Here is a 26,069-nt window from a genome sequence, read left to right on the forward strand (position 1 = left end):
TATTGATATCTCGGCAGTCATTAAGCTGAGATAAAAAATATGGAAGTCAGAGCTTTATAGGACTTATGACCCTGGAATCAAACCCAATATCAGTCTCGCAGTCGAGTCTGTATTTTAATATTGATATTCCTGTTTATTCACATGATGTATAATTAATCAATACATTTTTAAAGGATGCATAGTATTTGTAAATATCATTAACTTTCAGGCCATAAAAACATGTAAATGTATTCCAATATCAGATCTGCTGTAAAACATTTGATATTTTATTTAACAGCTCTTATATATAAATATGTACAATATGTATGCCTAATTCTGTTCTTATTTTTGATCATAAAAAATTTATAAAAACTATCATTTTGCTTTAAATTTAATCAAAGCACTCAAGGTTTAGCACTTAACGAGTGGAACTGTATGGCCGAAGTCCTCAAGGAGTAATGTACAGGTTTTTCACTTCAAATTGCATATTTTACAAACCAAATTACACGCCTTAAAAATCAAATTAAACATTGAATAAATCAAATCAAATGTTATATTGTATTTTATAATTTTTTTTTTTTTATATTTTCATATTAGTACTGCATATATATACCTTCAGTGTGAATACCTGCCCACATCTTTTATTCTTAAGACTAGCGAGTGCATTAGTCGTCTAGTTGGCAAGCCTGCACTGTGCGCTGTCATAGTCTGTGCGCGCGATGTGTACTCAAGTTTTCAGACAAGATTTCCAATACTACTTTAAATACATATTTAAAAATTCTAACTTTTTATAAATTAAAATAAAACGTCCAATTTATTTTAAAATATGTCCAATTTGGTTTGTTATATCGTAGTCGTACAGGAGAAAGTGACCAACTACCAAAACGTAAAATGTTCAGGAGGCCCCATTTAAATCACTCAAATAAACATCAATGCAGTTAATCAATGAAAATAAAGAAAAAATAAATAAATAAATAAAAAATAAACATCAATGTTTGTCATTTTTAACAAATCAATATAGTATACTTCCAAGTTTTAAATCCTTTGGGATTTTTTTCAGGGCAATATTAGGCTAGTAAGATATCAAATAGTCAATGACCACGGTTTCGTAAAAAAATGCACTTGGTCACTTTCTCCTGTATGACTACGATATATCCATGTTGAAGTGAATAACCTGTAGTTGCAGCAGTTGATGGGTATTGTTGTAAATCTGGGTAATTTTGTGTCAAAAATTTGCCTCACAAAACAAATTTCAGGAATATATTGAGCTAGTAGTGTCATTAATTCATATGTGGTAGCATCCGCAGCTCATTAATGCCGCTTCTAGGGAAATAAACTTAGAGATTGTTTAAAAAAAAAAAAAAAATATATATATATATATATATATAAATATATATATATATATATATATATATATATATATATATATATATATATATATATATATATATATATATATATATATATATATATATATATATATATATATATATATATATATATATATATATATATATATATATATATATATATATATATATATATATATATATATATATATATATATATATATATATATATATATATATATATATATATATATATATATATATATATATATATATATATATATATATATATATATATATATATATATATATATATATATATATATATATATATATATATATATATATATATATATATATATATATATATATATATATATATATATATATATATATATATATATATATATATATATATATATATATATATATATATATAGTTCAGATGCCAAAGATTAAGGATTCCTATATTAATTTTAAGTATATATATATATATATATATATATATATATATATATATATATATATATATATATATATATATATATATATATATATATATATATATATATATATATATATATATATATATATATATATATATAATATTTAAATCACTCAAATAAACATCAATGCAGTTAATCAATGAAAATAAAGAAAAAATAAATAAATAAATAAAAAATAAACATCAATGTTTGTCATTTTTAACAAATCAATATAGTATACTTCCAAGTTTTAAATCCTTTGGGATTTTTTTCAGGGCAATATTAGGCTAGTAAGATATCAAATAGTCAATGACCACGGTTTCGTAAAAAAATGCACTTGGTCACTTTCTCCTGTATGACTACGATATATCCATGTTGAAGTGAATAACCTGTAGTTGCAGCAGTTGATGGGTATTGTTGTAAATCTGGGTAATTTTGTGTCAAAAATTTGCCTCACAAAACAAATTTCAGGAATATATTGAGCTAGTAGTGTCATTAATTCATATGTGGTAGCATCCGCAGCTCATTAATGCCGCTTCTAGGGAAATAAACTTAGAGATTGTTTAAAAAAAAAAAAAAATATATATATATATATATATATATAAATATATATATATATATATATATATATATATATATATATATATATATATATATATATATATATATATATATATATATATATATATATATAGTTCAGATGCCAAAGATTAAGGATTCCTATATTAATTTTAAGTAATACATATATATATATATATATATATATATATATATATATATATATATATATATATATATATATATATATATATATATATATATATATATATATATATATATATATATATATATATATATATATATATATATATATATATATATATATATATATATATATATATATATATATATATATATATATATATATATATATATATATATATATATATATATATATATATATATATATATATATATATATATATATATATATATATATATATATATATATATATATATATATATATATATATATATATATATATATATATATATATATATATATATATATATATATATATATATATATATATATATATATATATATATATATATATATATAGTTCAGATGCCAAAGATTAAGGATTCCTATATTAATTTTAAGTAATCATAGTTTATGGTAATCCGAACCATTGTTTTGTTGTTGGAAATAATATAGATTTATATAAATTTAAGCAAAGAATGTTGTGATTGTTTTACCATTGTCTAATAAATAATTTTATTGCATGTATTTCAATAAAACTGTTACGAATTGTTAAGTTTATACACATAATTAATTTTATTATTATTATAGGTGATATCATTAGCAGTTTTAATTTGTTTGCACTGTGAGAATTAATTATACTAAAACTGATGGTAAAGAATATTTTAAAACAGATGTTATTTATGAAAGGGGGCAATTGTAAAACAAAACCATGTAAACGGGTATTACATTGGGTCTTCATGGTGGGTAACATTTGATAAAAAAAAATATTTCGATTCGGGTTCGATTCCCAGAGGGGGTGTAATAAATATAAGTGATTTTTTCACTCTAATATTTATTCAATATTACCCTGGACTGGTATCTGAAGCGGAGGGCTGATCACCTTTCCTTCGTGTGTTAACGATCAAGATAACACTGCGTTTATACGATGTAGTGCCCTATGCACCATTGGGGTGCGGATAAGGGTTCGAATAAGTGGTTAATATTCGTGTGTCATCTGCAATGGGCATAATAATAATATACTTCAATTTATTGTACCAATTAGCGCTTTCACCCAAACATATCAGACTTATGGACAAAGACATAAATAAATAATGGACCAGTGTGAGAGTGCTAATTAGTCAAAAGAAAAACATATCTAGTCTATATGGAAAGTCCTCTGGTTTTGTTGTCGAAGTACTAAATCAAACTAATGGATTGAACTTATTCTACGGATTGTTATGAAATAATAATGTGTGCAATTGTTTGTGTGATGTGAAGTACTTGTAACAATAAGATGCAAAATAAATATTGATCTCCACAAATACTTACTCTTTATTATTTAGATTAAAATGAAACAAAGCGATCCATGACAGATGTTTATTATTTTATGTAAAATAAATTATTTATTTTCCTGAAACAGTAAATAAAACCGGACGCTATTTCCGGAATGCGGAAACAATATATTATTCTATTGCGGTTAGTTGTAAATAATTACGCCAATATGGTATAAAAGAAAATAAAACAAAACTACGCTGTCTGTAAATCCCAACCCACCCAGTTTTCTATAACAAAATTATACTTAATAGTACTAAAATATACATAAAATAATCATTTTATCGTTAACATTTTGGTCAATTTCTAAAAAAATCTACATCCGTGTAAAAATTATAAAACAATAAAATATCTGCGGAACTGATGACCCGGAGACATATTGTATTTCAGATTTGTTTCACTTATAACAATAAAACAATTTATAGCAAAATTGAGTCCTTAGATAAAACCATAAGAGATTATGGGTTTGTTTTTATAGTTTAATAATAGGCAGACGCATTGTCATTCGGCTAGACTCACTATTTCAAGTAGCACTTGTACAAGAGGTGACTTCGAACCGTGTCTTTCTCTTGTTCCAGGAGGAAGAGAAGGTCTCGGTAGTTGACTCTCTTCATTCTCGCTCTCAAGGGAGCGGCCGACCTGCCCGCTCCGTTCTTGCTTCCCGTAGCTACGTCCACAGCGTTGGATTCCGAAGACATCGCCTGGTCGTTCTGATTGGCGCCCAGTCGGGGCTTTTTCCGCGGCCCGATGGCTTGCAACGCTGTCAAGTTGGCTTCCCTCTGTCTCATTTCCTCCATCTCGGCTCGCTGCATCTCCTTGGCCTTTTCCTTCAGTTTGGCCTGTTCCGGGTCTTCCGTTTTCGATCTAGATTTGGCGGCTCTCAGCAATATCTCCCTCTCGTACTCTTCTCTTCGCTTTCTCTCTACCCTGTCTAAATCCTCCAGGAACTTGAGTTGACCCTTGACATCCTGAGTCACCTCGTAGCTAGGAAGTAATTTGATTATGTCTAAACGGTGTTCCGCTATACAGGCTAATTTTTCCACTAGGTTTTTTAAACGTTCTTGAAGAGCGTGGGATATCAGCGCTGCTACATCGAAACTGGGTTCTTCTAAACCATTTTTTAACGCTATCTGTTTTAACCGCACTTGTAATGGCCCCATCGAAGCTAAATATTCATCTTTGCAAGATCTAATCTGGGTTCCGATCATTTCTGTAGATCTTAAAATCTTCTGAGACTCCTCGGCTAAGTTGACACCGCCCATCGCGGCGACGTCGTTGATATCGTCATCCGCCGCCATCTTATCGATGTCAGAAAACGACGACTGAGCGAACGTCGTGATGGATTTCTTTTCTTTCTCTTTCGATATTTGTTTAGTGACGCCCATCAGTCCGGGCGAGGAAGGAACCCCGGAAGTTAACTTGAGGAAGGTTTTAGATTGCTGGGACTGCTGTTTCGTCACATTTCTCAGGGGGGTACTCTTGGCGGTGTTCAAGGGGGGGGCGGGAGCCGCCATGGCCTGGCTCTGGTGGTGCGTGATGGCCCGGTTGACGGTCTGCATGTGCACCAGCCCCGCCGAGGACACGGGCTGGGCGCTGATGGTGGTCTGCACGTTTTGGATGGACGGGGAGCTAGGAGTGGACACGTTGGAGTAGACTACGCTCAGCGGCGGGGGGTGAATTCCGTCGATAACTAATTCCTTATTAACTAACGACAACCTCAAAATGGGTAATGTTTTTTTTAGAAAACCTATCAAGCACGGTTGAGGACTGGCATCTAGTAACTTTTCCAGTCTCTGACAAAACAACTCGGGTTCCACTCGCATGTCGATCAGCTCCTGGATGAGAATCCGGACGTTGCGCTCCACCGTCTTGGGCTCTTTGCTGGAGAGGTCGAGCAGGTTGGAGAGGAACTTGCGACACTTCTCCTTGAGGTTGTCCACGGGGGTGCGCTGCGCGAGCACGGTGGGGGCGGCGGGGCGCAGCTGCTGCTGGGCAGCGGAGGCGGCGGAGGCGGCGGTCACGGCGGCCTGCAGCTGCTGCTGCGTGGCGGGCGACTGCTGCGGCGCGCCGCTGACCACGAGCGGCGCGGAGCCCGCGCCGGGCGGCATGGTTAGGCGGATGGCCTGCCCCGCGGGCGTGCCGGGACCGGGCGGCCCCACGCGCAGCAGCTGGAACTGGCCGTTCTCCGTCTTGAGCAGCAGGTGGCCCTGCTGGCCCGGCTGGAAGCCCTGCAGCGTCTGCAGCGTGATGCCGGAGCCGGCGGGGCGCGCGGCGCCGCCCAGCACCTGCGGGGAGCCGATGACGACGCGCGGCGACACGGCCGCGACGCTCTTCTGGCCGCCCGCGGGCGTGCCGGGGCGCATGTTGACGATCTGCACGTTGGCGGGCAGCTGCGCGTGCTGCGTGGTGGCGGACAGCCCCTTGGTGACGATCTCCACGGGCAGGCTGGGCCGGATGCCAACCTGCGCGGGCGCCTGCTTGAGGATGAGCGGCGCCTGCAGCGGCTTGTGCGCGCCGCCCGCCTGCAGCAGGTTCTGCGAGAAGGGCGCCAGCGCCACGGTGCGGCCGGGCTGCGGCGCGCCATACAGCACGCGCCCGCCCGCGAACTTGGGGTCGGCCTTCTGCAGCAGCGTGAGCCCGCCGCCCTGCGCGGCCGAGTACGTCTGCACGCGGTGCAGCGCGCCCGACGAGGACGCCGCGAAGGTCTGGCCTTGGCTCTTGGCGGCCTCGGACGCCATGGCGCCCCCGTTGGGCAGCTTGCCGCCGAGCTGCGTCTCCAGGGAGCCCACGATGGCGCTCACGGCGGACTCGTCTACGTTGGTGTTGAGAGCTTCCTCTAGGAATTCGGCTGAAGCCATTTTCCCTCGGACCGGCGGTAATTACGCGACATGAACATAAAAATAACTAGAGTGTCACTTTCACTGGGCAAATCCATGTAATAACGCGTCCGAGGACTGCGGATCACGCGCATGCCGAGGGAAGCTGTGCTCTCCCGCTCGCGCCGCGGAACACCATCTTGCCGCAGACTTGCTTCGCGCGCTCCATCCGGGGTCGGTAGGGTCACAGATCACGGCCGACAGCACTTCGCTTTCTGAAATAAACATTCGACCGATGATGTCTATTCAATGATGTACATGACAATTTTAGTTTAGTTTAATTTACGAAACAAAAATGAAACTATACAAAAAAGTGACAGATAGAAAATAGGAAACCTGTTCCCGTGTTTACAAATCGTAATGACAGTACGATAAATTTACGATAATCGACCGGGTTCTGGAGAAACTGCGAAACTTACACAATTCGAAAAATACAATTTGTCCAAGATTCGAGTTGACATACCAAAAAGATTGGTTAGATGTTAATATTTCAAACTTATCGATGAAATAAAGCGTTACGAGCGTCCGGGAAACATAACCTTAAACGCAGAAATAATCGGTGCAGTGGGTGTACACATTATACTCAAAATAAACACGCAAATTTCGAAGCAAATAAGAAAAAAGAGTCGATTAATATAATATAAGTAAGATTCGGTGTCATCGTTCTGGGGCACACAAGTACAGCAGACACTATCTGAGCTGGTGTAACACACTGATAAATTCCGTTACCTCGGATATATCCTGAATGAAATGCGTCCCGAGGTTGAAGAAACTATAAAATTTGCAACAATTTTGTGTTTATACATAACATAAACGAAACTATTAAAAAAGGAAATCGTGTGGCACATACCCACCCAAGCTACAATTTATTGTGTTATTAAGTTGGTATAATTTTAGTGCAGAAGAACATAAGAGGGAGTACCAACATTGAAATTTACCTAAGTTCTAAAAATATTACAGTACTTACCTATTTTATGATGGGTACCTACACATTCACCTATTATTATTGTTATGGATACTGGCAAACTCGTCGGAATATGTGTTTTTTGACATTTACGTCAGGATTTTGGGCCAGTAGTCGGTGGAGTGGATAATCTTTGGCTAAAGCGTTGTTTTTTTGTTGTTTGTGACGGTATTATCAAATAAATACTTTTTTAAAATGCGGCGGCGAGCGGGTGTTGGAGCTATTCACAAGCAAAAGCTGGAGCAAGAAAAATATAAGGAAAAGGGATCGGAAATACAAGAAAATTCTTTCCAACAAATGTCTAAACAACTTGAGGTTTTTAGAGAAAACCTCGAAGAATTTGCAGCCAAACACAAGAACGAAATTCGTAAAAATGCAGAATTTCGTAAGCAATTTCAAGAAATGTGCGCAGCTATTGGCGTTGACCCCTTAGCTTCGGGGAAAGGATTTTGGTCTGTTTTAGGTACTAAATCTTTTACTTCGGATATTACTTAATTTGTCTCGACTAAATCGCCATACGCATACTCATTTAATAATTTACTCCTTACCACTCATCATAGCCTGTAATTAAATGCTATTACATATTTAAAGACCCAAAATTCAGGGAGGCCATGAAATGTATCTCATGTTGGTTGTTAATTTTTTTTCGATGTTTTAACATCCGTTGTACCCTTAGGGTGAAATTAAAAAAGAAGCCATTAGGGCTAAATAATATTTATTATAAATCTCAAATTAATTATTTTTAAACCCAGGAAACATTTGATGTAGTTGAATTATTTCCTTAAAACACTGTTTTTGTATTTAAAAAAAGAAATTTTCTTTGAAATAAATATATGGTTTGAAAAAGAGTTATTGAAAGGTAAAGAGTTTTGAAAAATTATAAAGGTATTTTTTCAAAATATATTCTAAAAAGTCTAATTCCAATATATATACCCAAAAAAAATTTAGCACGGAAAGATGTCTAGCACCTAGCGCGGTCGATCGCGTTCTAATAACGTTCGAGATCTCAGCCTTACCTTAACTTTTGATGCTTATCGTTTTTTTTTATTCTTCCCATATTTCATATTTTTTAAATCAATAGCTGTTTTGTTTCAGGTATTGGTGATTTTTATTACGAATTAGGGGTCCAAGTTGTGGAAGTATGTCTATCAACTAACTATAAAAATGGTGGTCTCATTAGCTTAGACGAATTACGGACAAGACTCATTGCTGCGAGGGGGAAAGGAAAACAGCACCAAGAAATAACTCTGGAGGACCTTTTGATGGCTGTAAAAAAGCTGAGAATATTTGGAAATGGGTATGGTAAACATATATATTTATTTTATACCAATAATACTGTATTTGGTGTAATCCCCCCTCCCCTCACCATATGTGCTCAGGGACGTGCATTCCATATAGGCAGAAAAGTAGTGCTTATTCTAACTTACCCGTGTGACATAAAAACACAACCAGTACCTACCCTACCTTACTAAGTAGTACTTACCTCTACTGGAATCATAATTTAAAAAAAATATTAAAAATTTGATATTATGATTGCTATATTGATAGTGTTTTCCTGGAATAAATATTTTTGAATACAGCACACTTAAGGTTAATGAGCAATTGAAACTATATTTAATAATTTTACATATGGAAAAATCACAATATATTGAGCAAAAAAATATTTTATTTTAGGTGGAAGTGCTCCTAGATAAGAGATTTTCCTAGATAAGAGAGTTCTATAATAGAGTACAGGTGTTCAGTAAAATTGTCAATATTTTTTTCATCAAAATTACAGCTAATGCAACATAGTTGATTTTATAAAAACTTGGATTTAGGCTATCAAAGATCCATTTCATGATTACAAAAAATGCTGCTGTAAATAAATGCATTTTTATGTACGGTAATCGCATAGTGACTGGACTGTGGAAAACCCCCGTTATAATGATTGGGATAAGCCGGACGGGATGTCCAGGCGAGAAGATGGGAGGTGGGGAAGAAATGTTATGGAGTGGCGACCGAGAACTGGGCGTAGAAATATAGGCCGTCAACCAGTGAGAAGGGACAGATGACGTTGCCAAAATTGCCGGAAAGGCGTTGTGGAAGAAGGCCCAAAACCGCAAGGAGTGGCAGACAGTGGAGGAGACCTTCGCCCAGCAGTGGTGGATATGGGTTGAAGACACTAATTATTGTATTTATTTGGAACAGATTCAGCGTTGTACCAGTTGGTAAAGGCCAGTGGCTAGTGCAATCTATTCCCGGGGAGCTGAACATGGACCATACAGCTGTACTGCAGCAGGCCACTGCATCCAACAGGGCTTGGGTGTCAGTCGGGAGTTTACAGGAACATTTAAGGTAACTATATATTTATTTATTCGTTTTATTGTTTTATTTAATGTAGATTCTTTCGCCGCCTCCGTAGTGTAATGGTCAGCATGCTCAGCTACCGTACTGGAGGTCCCGGGTTTGATTCCTAGGGGGGTCAAGTAAATATAAGTGATTTTTTCAATCTAATTTTTTTTTTCAAAAATAAATATTTATGTTTTTATTATTTACACAAATATTTCAATTTCATACTATTTCTGTGAGCCTAAGCGGCTCATTATTAGAAATAGGTATCAAATTGTGGTAGAGTGGGTTCGAACCGAGAAACTCTGATTTAAGAGTCCGCGACACTATCCACAGGACCACAACCCGACACATATATTTTTATATTAGCCTAGACTGGTCCCTGGAGCACATGAAGGCAAGGTGATCACTCCTGCGCAGGAGTGATCACCTTGCCTTCATGTGTTAACGATCAAGATAATACTACGTTTATATAATGCAGTGCCCTATGCACCATTGGGTGCGGATAAGGGTAAGAAGTAGATTTTTTTACCACATGTTTGCGGGAAACACTGAAAAGTGTCTTTTACATACTATGTATTGGTAAAGGGCGGGAGAGGCTTATAAGCTTACTTTTATTTTTGATGCTTATTTGCTTAATTTTAGTAGAGCGCGTGAGATGCCACGAAACATTGTACAGATCGGAATTGGGTTTGTGGTTACTTGTGATTAGTATATGATTCTAATTAGGATCGGGTTGATGAAAAAACTGCCTGACAACAATGTGTTAAATAAATATTCATAAACTACAACATTTTGAAAGAATAGAAATTCTTAAAAATAAACCCATAATTAGTTTATGACAATGACTAACTCCTCTCCCCTATTGTCCATGTTCCCATTGATGAAAAATAAGAAACAGCTTGTACCTTTTCTTCATCCTTCAACGCTTTGCATACTAAATGCATTGAAACATAATATGAAACACAATAAATTTCAAGAAATACTGGTATACACCTAGTAAAAATTCAATTAAAAAAAACATTTAAAAAAAAAAAATTGTATTATTTGCAGTTGGGAAGAAACAAGAGCGCAAAAAGCTTTGGAACACATGGTGAAAGAAGGATTAGCGTGGATAGATACACAGGCTCCTAATGAAAAGCAATATTGGTTTCCTAGCATGTTTGCTGCATGTGTTACTGCATAATAACCTTATATATTCTCAAAATGAACTAAGGAACACGTTCATTATTATCAGTTCCTCAATTACAGAGGTACTAGGAAAAAAATGAACTGCTGAACTGAACTGAAAAATATATCAATCTCAAAGTCATATATATTTGAGCATATAGAAGGCACTTTGACGTGCATCTGAAAGAATAAGCGATTATTGAAATCAAAGAGAATCTAACGATAATCACAGAAACATAACACTTATTGTTTAAGGTCAATTTTGACATTGGTTCTGCAATGTTTCCCGCCAAAAAAGCTGTCATTTAGAATCGGCTTGAATGATCCCTCACCAGGGTGAAGAGATCCTCGGCTCATTAAATCCCGTTCCACTTCCTGAAGCCAGGACATACTTTATATACATATTTATTTATTTCCATTTTTATATGAAGTCTTACAATAATTATAAATCATTTACTTGTTAAAGTAAAAATTATATTGCATAATAGAGATTTTTCTTTTACACCCCACATGTATAAGTATATAAATAAAAATCTGTGATAAGAAATAAACAATAAATAAAACTTAAACTAATTTACTGTGTATGTGTTTTGTTATGTTGTCATCCCATTTCATATATTTAAATTTTAACTCCTGCATATATTTTTCTAAATGTATCACAAAATACCATTTTGATTTAAAAATATTTTTGTCTTGTATAAATTTTAATTTGTTTGCCTCCGTAGTGTAATGGTCAGCATGCTTAGCTACCATTCTGGAGGTCCCGGGTTCGATTCCCAGGGGGAGTTAAATAAATTAAGATAATTTTTCACTCTAATATTTATTCAATATTACCCTGGACTGGTTCCTGAAGCGGAGGGTGAGGGAGCCTTTCTTTCATGTGTTAACGATTAAGATAACACTATGTTTATATGATGCAGTGCCCTATGGACCATTGGGGTGCAGATTAGGGTTGGAAGAAGTAATACTGTCCGATGCAAGAAAAAAAATGTGCATTTTTTGTCAGAAATGAAAATCACCAAAAAAAATTACGATAGATTACATGTCACATAATGTTATCAGACATAGATGGTCGTAAGCTTGGAATTATGTAGGTCATACAAATAACAAGAATAAAAAAGTCAAATTTAAAATTCATTTTATTTCAGTACTGTATAAGTGATGCACTTACAGGTATAAAAATATGGAAACTTCTTTTATAATAATAAGGAATGTATACATACATCTTTTGGTATCTGTTTTGTAATAATCGTATAATAATATTATACAGTGGTACCTCGACATACGAGTGCCCCAACATACGAGTTTTTCGAGATACGAGCCGACGAGCAAGTGATTTTTTGCTTTTAGTTACGAGCGAAATTCGAGATACGAGTTCGGTTTGGTGTTTCAGTAGAGAAGGAGATTGTATCTCTGGGGAAATCCATGGGTCTAGAGGTGGAAGAGAGAGACGTGAACGAGCTCATCGAGGAGCACACCCAGGAACTGACGACTGAGGAGATACAAGAGTTACAGTCACAGCAGCATACTGAGGTTATGCAAGAAATTGGTTTTGAGGAGTCAGAGGAGGAGGTTATTTCTACAAGTGAGATAAAGGAGATCTTAGGAATGTGGGAGAGAGTTTCACAGTTCGTGGAAAAAAAACACCCAGAAAAAGTTGCAACAGGTCGTGCATCTGACCTTTTTAATGACACTTGCCTAACTCATTTCCGGAACATTCTGAGAGGGAGGAAGAAACAAACCTCCTTGGACATGTTTTTTTCTGAACAGCCTACAGGTGAAAGCGAGAAAAATGTAGCGAAAAAGGCAAAGACCAGTGAGGATATCTAATTTATTTCTTTACATTCTCTTTTTTGTTTTTGTGCAATAAATATTTGATATTTATAAATACGTTTTTATTATTCAAAACCACGTAACAAAAATAACTGGGGGTGACATTTTGGAGGTTGGAACGGATTAATGGTAGTTCAATTGTTTTGTATGGGGAAATTTGCTTTGAGATATGAGTAATTCAAGATACGAGCAAGGTTGCGGAACGAATTAAACTCGTATGTCGAGGTACCACTGTAATACATTATCCCGCATGAAATAAATAATCTTTAAATAAAATAATCACAGATATGTAAATATATAACATATTATGACTTGAATAATGTCTTCAGACGTAATCCGCAAAAACAGCAAGTGTGTTCTGGAGATAGATGTAAACCGCAGCTGAATGGTTAAAAATTCTGATTTGTTTACAGTAGTTTTTCCATAGAAACACATCGATCGATAAGTCTCCGGTTTGAGACATACATGGCAACACTGTTAACAGACTTAAATGATTTCTGGATAGTACCAATTTCAAATGAAAAGAGTCAAATTTCATGGCATTCTGACAATTATTTTACAAGTTCTGCAATCTTTTTCTTTCTGGTTGTACAAACAAACAAATACGGTTGTACAAACACCGATGAAGCTAAACGCTCTGGTCACCCAAAATCAACATGTATTTTTCAAATAAAATTATTTTTGGTTCAAATAAGAGAAAGTTGAATTGTTAGCTGCGAAGACTATCTGATTCTGAATGCCTAGCCTCTTCTCCACATTTTAATCTAAGTTTTGCATTATCTCGTTTCAAGCGTTTTGTTTCAATTTTCAGTTCCTCTAACTTGTTTTGAAGTTTATATGTGATGTCTTTCATGCTGTCTTTCCACCTAAAAATTCAAAAGATGAATTATGGAAGTATTCATATACTATTTTGTGCATTATCTTGCGCAGTGAAATGTTAAAACAGCTATTCTGCTAAAGATGTTTTATAAAAATAAAAACAGGGTTCTACTAGTCACAAGAAAGCTTTATGTGAAACTGACATTATTATAATAAGAAATGTTCAATGATTTAATCAATATTTTTCCAATGTTGTATTTCCTTCAATAATAGAAGAAAAATGTTTACTGTCAATTACAGTTAGATTAGATTACAGTTGAGATGAGCAGGACAAATTGAAATTGTAAAGAACTGAATGCATGAAGTTGAAGACCCATAGTTTGCTGTCTTTCAAAATGGACTATATAGATAGACCATAAGTACCCAATTTGAAATCTCGAGAGATCTTCTAGAGCAGAGGTGTAGAACTCAAAAGGCACCAACGGCTGCATAAGGAATTTTGGGTACGCCGGCGGGCCACATCAAAAACTCGAAAATATCATTTTCATTTTTATCTAACTTTAAGTGAATAATTTATTATCAAAGACAGCTACATGAGGTACAGTAGATCCAACTTAATGATCTTGTAAAAGAATATCATATGTTCCCGTACAAAAAAAGATTTCATGAAAAATTTTACCGCAAAAAACATACCCGCGGGCCGCATGCAGCCCGCGGGCTGCAAGTTTGACATGCCTGTTTTAGAGGGGTCTAGAGGTACTAGGAAATAGAAAGGATAATTGGGAAACAGGTAATACATTTACATTCTTTCCCCCTATGATATTCCTCTGGTGATTTCCTTCCTACTGTCAATGAGAAATTTTAGCAGGGATGCGCTAGCCTAAAAAAACTATGAGATAGACTGATACAAATATAAATTTTTAATATGAACATACTTAGCATTCAACTTTTGTTGAATTTCAAAATGTCTTTCGAATTCTTTGGTAGCATTTAACTTTTCTCCCTCCAGGGTCTCCTCTAATTCTTCCTTAACAATAAGTTCAGACTGCAACTTTTGTATTGTCTTGTGAGCATCGTCTATCGCCTCCCTTAGATTACCTATTTGAGTTCTGGAAATGACATAATAAGCAAAGGAGGATTTTTACAAATATGGGAGTGACTAAAAGAGAAGAAAGGGAGGGATGTCTAATAACATTTTAGTGAGTTTGAGAATTTATTTAACCCATTGCACCACTAATAAAGATGACATAATATGTTCATACAACACATTATTTAATTTTGACACATTTTTTTATTACAATAACATTACAGGCGGACCTCATCTTTCGCACATTCGACTTTCGCAAATTCGCCATTTCGCACATTTAAAAAATAATCTTTTTAGGTAATAATATTTTTTTTCCTGCAGATGTTTCCCTTTCACACTATGAAATGCGTATGAACCGGGTTCGTACTGCGAAAAGTTTTATTACTTCAATTAACAATATTGAAGACGCATGGATTGAAAAAAGAGTGAATAATGAAAGGTTGATAATAAACACTTCCGCTTAATGCTGCCAGTCATTTGATAAATGTATTTGTTATATCTGGAGCTGATTATTGTAACATGCGGGCTACCTAAAATACAAATTACTTAGCTGCAATCTGTTTTAAACTTATTGATTGATAATTTGATATCATATATACCTGAGACTATCTATTTCATTAGTATGTAGTTTTTCCTCCCATTCCCTTCTGCGCTTGTCTCTCTGGAAACCATTTGTCATTTGATCGAAGTCCATTTGAAGGCTCTCCTTTTCTGACACTATTTGTATATTCCGCCTCTCTGATAGTATCTGTGAGTAATTTATTTATATCCAATAAGATAAAAATACATTTTAAATTTTGATAAAAAAAACTTAAGAATCTGTGAATTCATTAAATTAACTAATAAAATATTTTTCTAACTTAAAAAGCAAGTAAAAATTAACCCTGAATCAAAAGATACCTCATAAAATTTATCATAGTCATTTGTGATGTGGATCTATGGAATGATCGTCAAAATCTTCTGGGCAGCAAGTCATAAATATTGAAGACTTTTGGGATATGTCGAAAAATCGAGATTAAAATATGGAAGCTCTTGAGTGTATTGAGAAGAGAGTACCAAAATATAGATTCAATCTACTTATCATCTAGGGCATGGGTGGCCAACATTTTCAGTAGCCGGGCCAGATTTTAGAAATGTGATTTCCGTAACCTACCGGGCCGTAAAACAAAATTTATTTTTTATTCAAAGCAAACAAGATAGATATGTATAAGGTACTTTTTGCTTATTTGCATGCTTAACCTCGTCATGCCGTTTAATGGTACATATACATTTACAAAATAGAAAAAGAATCATTGCATATCAGGTATGTTGGTTTTGTTTTAAATTCCACAAAAAAATAGTTTATAGTCCATCTGTCTTAAAAACTTCTCGGTTCTTCTGTTACTCTTCTCTTTTTTAGTCCAATGTCTTTACTACTTGACGCCATTGTGGGTCTTGAAATTGCCAGGATAGTGAATACTCCCATATATGGGATATTATACGAACTACGCACTATGGAATGTTCTTTTGATGGTTTTGTGTACACTAAAGGAAAAAATGTGTGATTTGCTCCGCGGGCCGCAAGTAGACACCCGGCGGGCCGCGGGTTGGCCATCCTTGATCAAGGGAATAATACGTGGTTGGCAGAGCAAAGGAAGATGCTACATCTCGTGGAAGATGCAATAAGACAAAATTGTTTCCTGCAGTTGTCAACAGGATGATAGTCACCATAATGATTGCCAACCTCTGATAGCTGATGGCAGAAGAAGTAAATATTATACCAATTGTTGAAAAGTAGCTTCCAATTTCTGCTCAAGAAGTAAAACTCTGTAGTTGTTTTCATCATCTTGATTATGTGTACCCTTCCGATGTCTCCCGATTTCGTCCTCCAGCATTTTACAATCTCTGAAAGAAATATATTTGAGGGTGTTAGTTACAAATTTAGAAATTAACTAAAATTATCTACCAAAAAGAAAATGAGTGTTTAATGCCAAAGTAATGTAAGTATGATAAGCTACATTCCAAAGTAACAAATAGATTTTAAAACGGGGCATAAATTTTACCAACAGTAAAAAAATAAATTACAAAATGGTTGATAATTTTTCATGAATATATCAGAAAATGCTTTTTAATTTTGCACTTATATCATTGTTTATCTTTCAGAAAAGCGTACCTTAAATTTTACAACTCTGCAACCTTATATTTAAATCTATTTAAATATAATACTTTTTATTTATAACAATATTTTCTATGTATTTCATTCATGTTAATGGCGTAATAAGAGAACATATTTAGCGATTAATGTCAAAACAATGTGTCTCCTACGGATATTCATAAGAGATGCATTGTTTTGAGAATAGTCAGTGGATAAAGAATGTGGCTGAAGGGATCCTCCCTCTGTATCCTACCCTTGTGGATCTAAAATCTATGTAAATTAGCATGGCGCTAAGCTCAATTAGATGGGAATTGAAATTATTGAAATGTATTACCGCAAGGCCCTCTCTAGTGACAGATTTTTCTCCCCCATTTCGAGTTCTAAGCGCTGAATATGTATGAGCATATCATTGAGCTTATCATTATAGCTCTGTTTTGCAACATCTATTTCCTTCTGCACCCGTAGAGTTGATTCATTGAGAATTTCCGTTACTTGATTCGACAGTCTAGTACATTCCTCTGTGAAGAAAAATAATAAAATTATTCATCAGAAAAGTTGGCAAGATAATATGGGTTTATTTGTATTTTAAATCATGATTTTTTTAAATGAATGACATATCGCTCACTCCTTTCAAGAACGTCATAAATCAAAAATCATCAATTTTGAGTTGTGCATGTTTTTGGAATGCCCAGAAAATGTACTATATCCCAGAAAAAGAGGCATATTTTTAACTTAATATTTACGCGCTACAGGGCAGAAAGTGTTGTTTTTGCATTTTGAAGAAAAGGATTGTTTAATTATTTTTTTGAATATACTCAATATTTTTCAAATGGAGAAAATACCTTCAGGTTCTACCTAAAAAGATATGTTGCACAGTAAAAAGTTCAATGAGTGGCTTGATATTTATTTTTAATACATTGTATTATATTATTAAACTTAAAAAACGTTCTCCTGAAAAATCAAGTTTTTTGATATATGACGTTCTTGAAAGGATTGAGTGATATATGATTAAAGTATATACTCATTGTTAATTTTTTTCATTGAAATTTTTTGGTTTTTTGTCTTGTGTTAAAAACAAATATTCATAAAATTTATATTTGATGCACTAACTTTGTGATTTTCCATTTTATAATTGAATTGTAACTTTGTTTAAAAATCACTATAAATATTTTATTATAACTTAATTACAATGTCTACTGGTTTCGAAGCTAACAGCTTCTTTATCAAGACTGATTAATACTAAAACATTATCTACTAAACAAAATTCATAAAGAAGCGGTTAGCTTCGAAACCGGTAGACATTATTAAGTTATAATAAAATATTTATAGTGGTTTTAAAACAAAGTTACATTTCAACTATAACAAATATTTGTGTTTAATCAGCACTTTTAATCTGTTTATATTTTGTATCTATCATATTCTTTTGGTACCCTTAATTAAAACTTAAAATAAAATGTATACCCACACACAGGCCATGCCTTTGTGGGATCTTTTTTTGTGTTAATATAATAGAATCAAGTTAAGGCAGTGCAGGCACCCAGGCGGTTGGAGCGCTACGTGCAGCGCACTCAAGGAATAACTGGAGAAGAGTCATTGCTTCCACAAGGGTCACAACCCTCAGTAATGAGGACTAAGACGGAGAAGAAGAATAATATATTTTGTACTGGTAACATATTGTTAAATACAAAAAATTTATATATACCTGCAGTAGTTTTTTCTCTGTCTAGAGCTGCGTCTCGTTCTGAAATGGCCGCATCCACTATTCTTAATGCTTCTGCAACCTTGGAAAATAATGATATATGTATTAATCTATTGAATTCAACGCTAGTCTGTCTGATCTCAATATAACCCGATACTCTTTCAACTGTTCTTAACTAATTTTATAAGTTTTACTTATAAATACAATAGTGGTATTTACTAGGTAAAACTAAAAATGGATAGATTTTATCGCAAAGTGACTGCTGAATCAATTAATGAAAATTTTATAAGCATAGGGCATAAGGTTATTGGTTCGGTCAATACTGATTTACAAATAAACTATTTATAATATCTACTGTTGTCAAATTGTGACAAATCGTTTTTTTTCCGGAGACACATTTCAGGAGCTATGGCTTTGTTAAGTAGTCAAGTTGCTATTATATAACTATTTCATAGTATTAGATTATCATAGATTATTATTACTATTAGATTATTATGGAATGAAATTAGATAGAATGAAGTCTTGGCGATGTATCTGTAAAGTAGCCTATCTAATCATGCATAAGGCACTGCATCATATAAATGCAGTGTTATCTTGATCGTTAACATTAAAAGGAAAGGTGATCAGCTCTCTGCTTCAGGTACCAGTCCAGGGTAATATTGAATAAATATAAGAGTGAAAAAATCACTCATATTTATTTGACCCCACCCTGGGAATCGACCCGGGGCCTCCAGAACAGTAGCTGAGCGTGCTGACCATTACACTACGAAGGCGGACTGCCACTATATACTGTATATTCCACAACATTTCACGATCACATAGAGGCAGTCAGTGGTAATGCATTGAAAATGCTAGGATTTGTTCTGCGTAGTGCCAGAGTTTTCGTAAATACCCGCGTACTGGGAACTCTTTATAACTCCTTGGTGCGAAGTAGACTCGAGAGTGACTCGATGATTTGGGGGCCACACGAGCTTAAGTACTCTCTTATGGTAGAGAAAATCCAAAAGAAGTTTCTGAGGTATCTCTACATGAGAGAGTACGGCTATTATCCTTGGCTCTACCCGACCGAGTTTCTCCAGGGTATGCTTGGCTACAATAGTTTAGAGACTAGAAGGAATGTGTATTTGATTACGCATTTTTATCGATTGTTGTGCGGTATGATCGATAAACCTGAAATTATCCAGAACATTAGTCTGTATGTTCCCGATAGTTACATAGATTGTTTCACATTCCTATACCCAGGACCAACCTGCCGATGGTTATGCCTGTAGGAAGAGCTACCACTATGTTATCTATATCTAAATCTGTTCCATGTGTCTGAAGGAGTTTTCCGAAGCGGCATTCTTCTACACATTTAGCAATGGTATTCTTGCTTATTTTCTTTTTTTGTTAATGTATACGATTTAAATTTAAGTTTGTAATGTGTATGTTAACTATAAATTAATAAATTGTATTGAATTGAACATAAAAATATTAACATTAAATTGAAATTAGTTTTAACTTACTTTATATCTACATTCGGATTCCTTTTTGGCATAAGAATCCATATTCTGCCTACACAATTCCATATTGTTTAGCATATCCTCCGAGTTTCTCTTGCATATTGCCAACTCGGTTTTCAGATAGGCCAGTTCCTTTTCCAGCGATTCAACCTTTGAATTATCTTCACTTTGCTTCGCTTTATAGCTATTTATACAACTATCTTTTTCCGAAGATATCCTTTTTGTTTCACAGTGTTCTTCTGTCAAACTTTTTATAATTTTGTCTTTAGATTTGACATCTTCATAAGCTGAAGACAATTTATTCTCTAGGACTTTCACTAAACCGGAATATTCTCTTTTTACCTGAATAAATAAGAGTACATATTGATTTATACCATTAACTCTTACAATATATGATTTTTTGCATTATTTTTATTTGATTACTATACAGCATAAATAATATAAGAAAGTTCTTAAAAGCAGTGGCAGATCTAGTACCTGGTCTCTTTTTGAAAAGGCATAGGAATTTACGAGTTTGTAAATGAATACTAGTACTATATAATAATAATAAAACCCTTATCCGCACCCCAATGGTGCATAGGGCACTGCTTCATAGAATCGCAGTGTTATCTTGATCGTTTACACATGAAAGAAAGGTGATCAGCCCTCCGCTTCAGGTACCAGTGCAGGGTAATATTGAATAAATATTACAGTGAAGAAATCACTCATATTTATTTGACCCCCCCTGGGAATCGAACCCGGGACCTCCAGAACGGTAGCCAAGCGTGCTGACCATTACACTACGGAGGCGGACATTATATAATCATATACATATATCTTTGTATATATGAATAGCTAGGTATCTGTTGCGTATGTTTTCTGTTTTATGTGTTTACTGTTTTTTTTTGCTGTAGCCTTATAGCACTTATTTTTACTTTACTGCTCTTCTCAACTTGTACATCTAATAACTGTTTCTGTTTTTTTTTTTTTATAACTACTTTTACTTTACTATGCTTGCCTACCATTCTGGAGGTCCCGGGTTCGATTCCCAGGGGGGTTTAATAAATATAAGCGATTTTTTCACTCTAATATTTATTCAATATTACACTGGACTGGTACCTGAAGTGGAAGGCTGATCACCTTTCCTTCATGTGTAATCGATCGAGATAACACTGCGTTTATATGAAGCAGTGCCCTATGCACCATTGGGGTGCGGTAAGGGATTTATTATTATTACTTTTATTTTAGCTCTAAATTAAGTCTGCCTATTAATCTTCTTTTGCTATATTTTATTCTTGCTGTTTACTTTTAACTTATTTAACATTTGTGAAATTTTTAAATTGGAATGTTACAATTACCTGTTTTATTTGTTATTCATTATTGTAAATGTACTGATGTTAATGTTCTGTTAAATTTCTAAATAAATAAAATAAAATAATGATGCCAGGTATAACTATGTAGGTCTGGTACTGCTTGGGAGAAATATTAGATTTTCATAATTTATTTATAAATAAACAAGTTTTTTTTAACATTCTCTTTGTGTTTATAATAAAATTATAAATCGTCCATTAAAAAAAAAACAGCATTTCAGTATGTTGGTGACATAAAGCATCAAGTATGTAAGATTTGTAAAGTTGATACTGAGGCCTTTAACACTAGTGCAAATAGGTTTAATTCCTGTATTTCTGATCAAGAGTTCTGCGTAATACTAATTTATTTATTTAGAAATTTAACAGAACATTAACATCAGTACATTTACAATAATGAATAACAAATAAAACAGGTAATTGTAACATTCCAATTACAAAATTTCACAAATGTTAAATGAGTTAAAAGTAAAGAGCAAGAATAAAATATAGCAAAAGTCAAGAAGATTAATAGGCAGACTTAATTTAGAGCTAAAGTAAAAATAATAATAATAATAAAATAAACAGTTCTAAGATGTACAAGTTGAGAAGAGCAATAAAGTAAAAATAAGTGCTAAGCAATAAGAAAAAAAAAAACAATAAACACATGTAGCTAATGTAGATTGTTAGCTACGTAAAAGTAGTTAATGTTGTGTAAGCTACACCTGACGTCATTCCAATTTGAATACTTAAATGATTTTTGATCAACTTGGTAATAATATTCATACATCATCTATATCACCGTGAAATGAAGTAGTCTTTTGATAACTTTGATAAGTCTTCAATTCTTCTTCTAGGCTTTTTATAGTTTTCTGCGAAGAATTCCAAAGTGAAGCAAATGACTCCTTTTCCTGTAATAAAAATGGATAGTGGTGAAATAATTTTAGAAATATTGAAGTAAACTGGTAGAGTGTCAGAAGGCTCACAATTTTGGCCTTTTAAGTATTAAAAAAAACATATATTATTTATGACATTAAATAAAAATTAGAACATCAAAAAGCTAAAAAATTAATTACATTGATTATATACATGTTAATTACAAAAAACAAAAAAAAATTGTTTCGCCAACAAATATAAATAATAAGTGTAAGTCCCTCTCCAAGCACCAAGAGCTTAGTATCTTTATTGGAGAACTGCGTTATTAATTTTAAAATTGTAAAACTAGAAATGTCTAGAAAATTAATACAAATTATTTATTTATTTATTTATTGAATGGCCAATGCCTTTAACATAATACATCTATACATTATCTTATATAAAAATACACTAATAGAGAAACAAAAAGTCTTAAACATAAAATAATAATAAAATAAATAGTAAGCACTGGTAAATATGTCTCCTTCACACACTATCAGCGAGCAGCGAGAGAGAGTGAAACACAATGTTTAAATTTATCCATTATAACATGGAGAAGAAATGCTGAGAAAGTACAGACTTCAAGGTGTATAACAATATATTAAATAAATCTATACTTTCAAAAGCATTGGCTAACATGTGAAGCTGCGGAATCAGAGAGAACATGGCATAGTTTGCATTTTGTAAAAATACTGCGAATAAAGAATTATTATTGATTAAAAAAAAAAAATATGTATGTATTTAATACCTTTTGACAAAGATTAAGTTGGTGCTGCAAGTCTTCTATAATTTCTTTACTGTTTTCTCGTAGGACATTGATATTATCAATTTCACTTTTGTGTTGCAGGAGGTTATCAAGTTGCCTGGAAATCTCTGCATTTTCTTGAACTAAAGCTTTAGTTTCAATTTTAAGGTTGTCATACTCCCCCTAGTAAAAAAAAATTGAAAATTAAATACCAAAAAAAACAGTACTTTGATTAAAAAACTCCAAGTATATGGCGATGCAGTAATTTAAATGTTTTAAACAACATTTTGAGTGTGTCCAAATACTTGTTCCCAAAATCTGGATTATCTCCAATTACAAGAGTTATTTTCATATAATTTTTTGACATCTCATCAAAGATGAAGAAGAATATGGAAGTCTGGGCATTTACGGGGCTGACGACCTTCATAGGCTGGTTTAAGTGATCACTTTACACACGTGTAACATTCACCAATTTTACCCATTATTGACAACCACACTACTCAAATTCTTGGAAGTTCTATATATATATATATATATATATAAACCAATTTTGAAACATTATTCTTGAATCACTAGAACATCACTAGAGACATCTATTGGTGAGATGAAAGAGTAGTGTGGTTGTCAATAATGGGCAGAATTGGTGAATGTTACACGTGTGTAAAGTGGTCACTTAAACCAGCCTATGACGGTGGTCAGCCCCGTAAATGCCCAGACTTCCATATTCTTCTTCATCTTTGATGAGATGTCAAAAAATAATATAAATATTTTAACACCATAGATAGATTTTACCACGAAGTGACTGCCGAATCAATATTTTTTTTTTTTTGTATTTAATTTAAGTTTTTTGTATTTTGTATTAACTAATTATACTTAGAAACCTATACCCTTATACCCTGTACTATGACTATTTATTTTGTGTACCCACACACAGGCCATGCCTTTGTGGGATCTTTTTTTGTATTTATTTTTATTTTTTATAAATATTTTTTGTTTTTGAATTTATGTAATGCAAAAGAATTTTAAATAAAGAAAAAAAAAATTAATGAAATTATTTTAACACACTTAACAACGGGAAAGGTATTTCTACCCATTCGGTTGATGCTCAAGGATGGGAAGGGTATTTTTACTTTCTGCGCCGGCCTCATTTCAAAGTCAGAAAAGAAGGAATTATATATTTAATGTTTTAATGTGAATATTATGTACCAATCTCTTTGTTAAGGTCTACGCTATGTGCATAATTATCAAATCCCATCGCCAGCGGTCGGCAGGCGTAAAACATACCATTCCAAAATGTGTAAATATAGAACAGTACTAACTAAAAAAGTCTCTAAATTTGAACCTACCGTAATATAAACAGGTTGAGCAAAAAAACAAATATTTCATCTTGTTTTGCTATGAGATGAGGATGAACACTGTAGTGTTTATTAGATCACATTTATCTGAATGGGAGATGCATTCTTAGGATTACTATTTGGATGGATTTTTACTAAAATACAATTTGTGCAGAAATAAAGATGATAAAAAACACAAACACAAAAATCAAAACAATGTAATCTAATTGAAGAAGCAAACCTTATAAAACAATATTTGTGACTGAAGTGCGTCTGTTAGGGAGTCTGGAGGACCACTAGATATATAACAAAAGAAAATAAGAGTTAATTTTACAAATAAAATGCGCAATATACAAATGATCAATTAATCAAATTATGTACAGCTCATTAGCCGGTTCAGACATTATTTCCGACAGAGAATTCCAATGCTGTGTGAATTCAACACACTTGTGATATTTATTATGTTAAAACCATTATTAATAATACATTTCTTTCATTTTAGCGGTAAAAACCCTTATGCAAATGGATATTTTTTTGTATATTCATTATTTAATTCCGGGCTTGTCATTATGACGTTTGCAAAGATAAAATATACCGGCCGTGTTTGTAAACAACCTGAATTTTTTCTATGGTTTTGTATTGGAAGGTCATAAAAAAGGAAATAAACGGTTTCACACGACCCGAATTAAGTTTTGTATAATATTGGAAGAAGAAAAAATACCAAAATAAATTTTAATAAAATTTTTCGCAAAATCCTTTTATTTAAATTCTTGACTGAACTAAATGGTGCAAAAGGCACTGCATTTATAGTATTATTTTGATTGACATAATTATATGAAGCCAAAGTGATCACAGCTTTGTGCTTACAGTGCTAGATCTGGGTAACAAATTAAATAAATATAAATGAAAAAATATACATTTTAGCTAGTAATCTCTTTTTCGTTGGGCATTGAATTCGAAGGAACTTATGCAGGGGTAGCCAAACACTAGCTACTAAAGCAATGAAACAGACATTTCATTTTTACCTAAAGTCCGCATACATACCGGTTTGAACGGGACGTCCCGTTTTTAGATTTCAATTCAAACCCTTATCCGCACCCCAATGGTGCATAGGGCACTGCATTATATAAACACAGTGTTATCTTGATCATTAACACATGAAGGAAAGGTGATCAGCTCTCCTCTTCAGGTACCAGTCCAGGATAATTTTGAATAAATATTAGAGTGAAAAAATCACTTATATTTATTTAAATCCTCCCTGGGAATCGAACCAGGGACCTCCAGAACGGTAGCCGAGCGTGCTGACGTTTACACTACGGAGGCGGATAAAAAGAGATAGCCTGTCTCAATGTAAAACAACATAATTTTTTCATATTCATTTTATTTATTCCTCTTATTTTCTTTATCAACATTTCTTTTCTTTTATTAAAACATAAAAACTTTGAAAA

General features: G+C 33.8%; 3 protein-coding genes across 5 annotated transcripts; 1 reads left to right on the forward strand and 2 right to left on the reverse strand.

Moving 5' to 3' along the window:
• Positions 1-3,866: 3,866 nt before the first annotated feature.
• On the reverse strand, positions 3,867-7,642 carry LOC148313204 (transcription initiation factor TFIID subunit 4-like). Its single transcript, XM_088266726.1, has 2 exons — positions 7,496-7,642; positions 3,867-6,981 (listed from the first exon to the last, which is right to left on the reverse strand). The coding sequence occupies exon 2, from the start codon at positions 6,746-6,748 to the stop codon at positions 4,409-4,411; it is 2,340 nt and encodes a 779-aa protein (XP_088122852.1). The 5' UTR covers positions 6,749-6,981; positions 7,496-7,642; the 3' UTR covers positions 3,867-4,408.
• Positions 7,643-7,814: 172 nt separating this feature from the next.
• On the forward strand, positions 7,815-11,801 carry lsn (vacuolar-sorting protein SNF8). The gene is made up of 4 exons (XM_088266765.1): positions 7,815-8,193; positions 8,826-9,027; positions 9,918-10,064; positions 11,112-11,801. Exons 1-4 carry the CDS (start codon positions 7,926-7,928, stop codon positions 11,242-11,244), a joined length of 750 nt encoding a protein of 249 aa, XP_088122891.1. The 5' UTR covers positions 7,815-7,925; the 3' UTR covers positions 11,245-11,801.
• Positions 11,802-12,349: 548 nt separating this feature from the next.
• Positions 12,350-25,238, reverse strand: LOC148313206 (sodium channel and clathrin linker 1). 3 transcript variants are annotated; one of them, XM_088266737.1, is made up of 12 exons: positions 25,003-25,238; positions 24,863-24,917; positions 23,291-23,470; positions 22,416-22,538; positions 20,306-20,644; positions 18,804-18,882; positions 17,436-17,619; positions 16,728-16,851; positions 15,567-15,715; positions 14,816-14,989; positions 13,302-13,927; positions 12,350-12,504 (listed from the first exon to the last, which is right to left on the reverse strand). In XM_088266737.1, exons 1-11 carry the CDS (start codon positions 25,023-25,025, stop codon positions 13,771-13,773), a joined length of 1,587 nt encoding a protein of 528 aa, XP_088122863.1. In that variant the 5' UTR covers positions 25,026-25,238; the 3' UTR covers positions 12,350-12,504; positions 13,302-13,770. The 3 variants fall into 3 exon arrangements, with proteins under 3 accessions (XP_088122863.1, XP_088122878.1, XP_088122869.1); XM_088266752.1 differs by lacking the exons at positions 12,350-12,504; positions 20,306-20,644 and having other exon boundaries at positions 13,594-13,927; positions 25,003-25,207; XM_088266743.1 differs by lacking the exons at positions 12,350-12,504; positions 14,816-14,989 and having other exon boundaries at positions 13,601-13,927; positions 25,003-25,207.
• Positions 25,239-26,069: the final 831 nt, after the last annotated feature.

The sequence above is a fragment of the Brachycentrus maculatus genome, unplaced genomic scaffold, assembly GCF_059751285.1.
Source record: "Brachycentrus maculatus isolate JH-2025_06_01 unplaced genomic scaffold, ASM5975128v1 h1tg000017l, whole genome shotgun sequence".
Classification (NCBI taxonomy): Eukaryota; Metazoa; Arthropoda; class Insecta; order Trichoptera; family Brachycentridae; genus Brachycentrus; species Brachycentrus maculatus.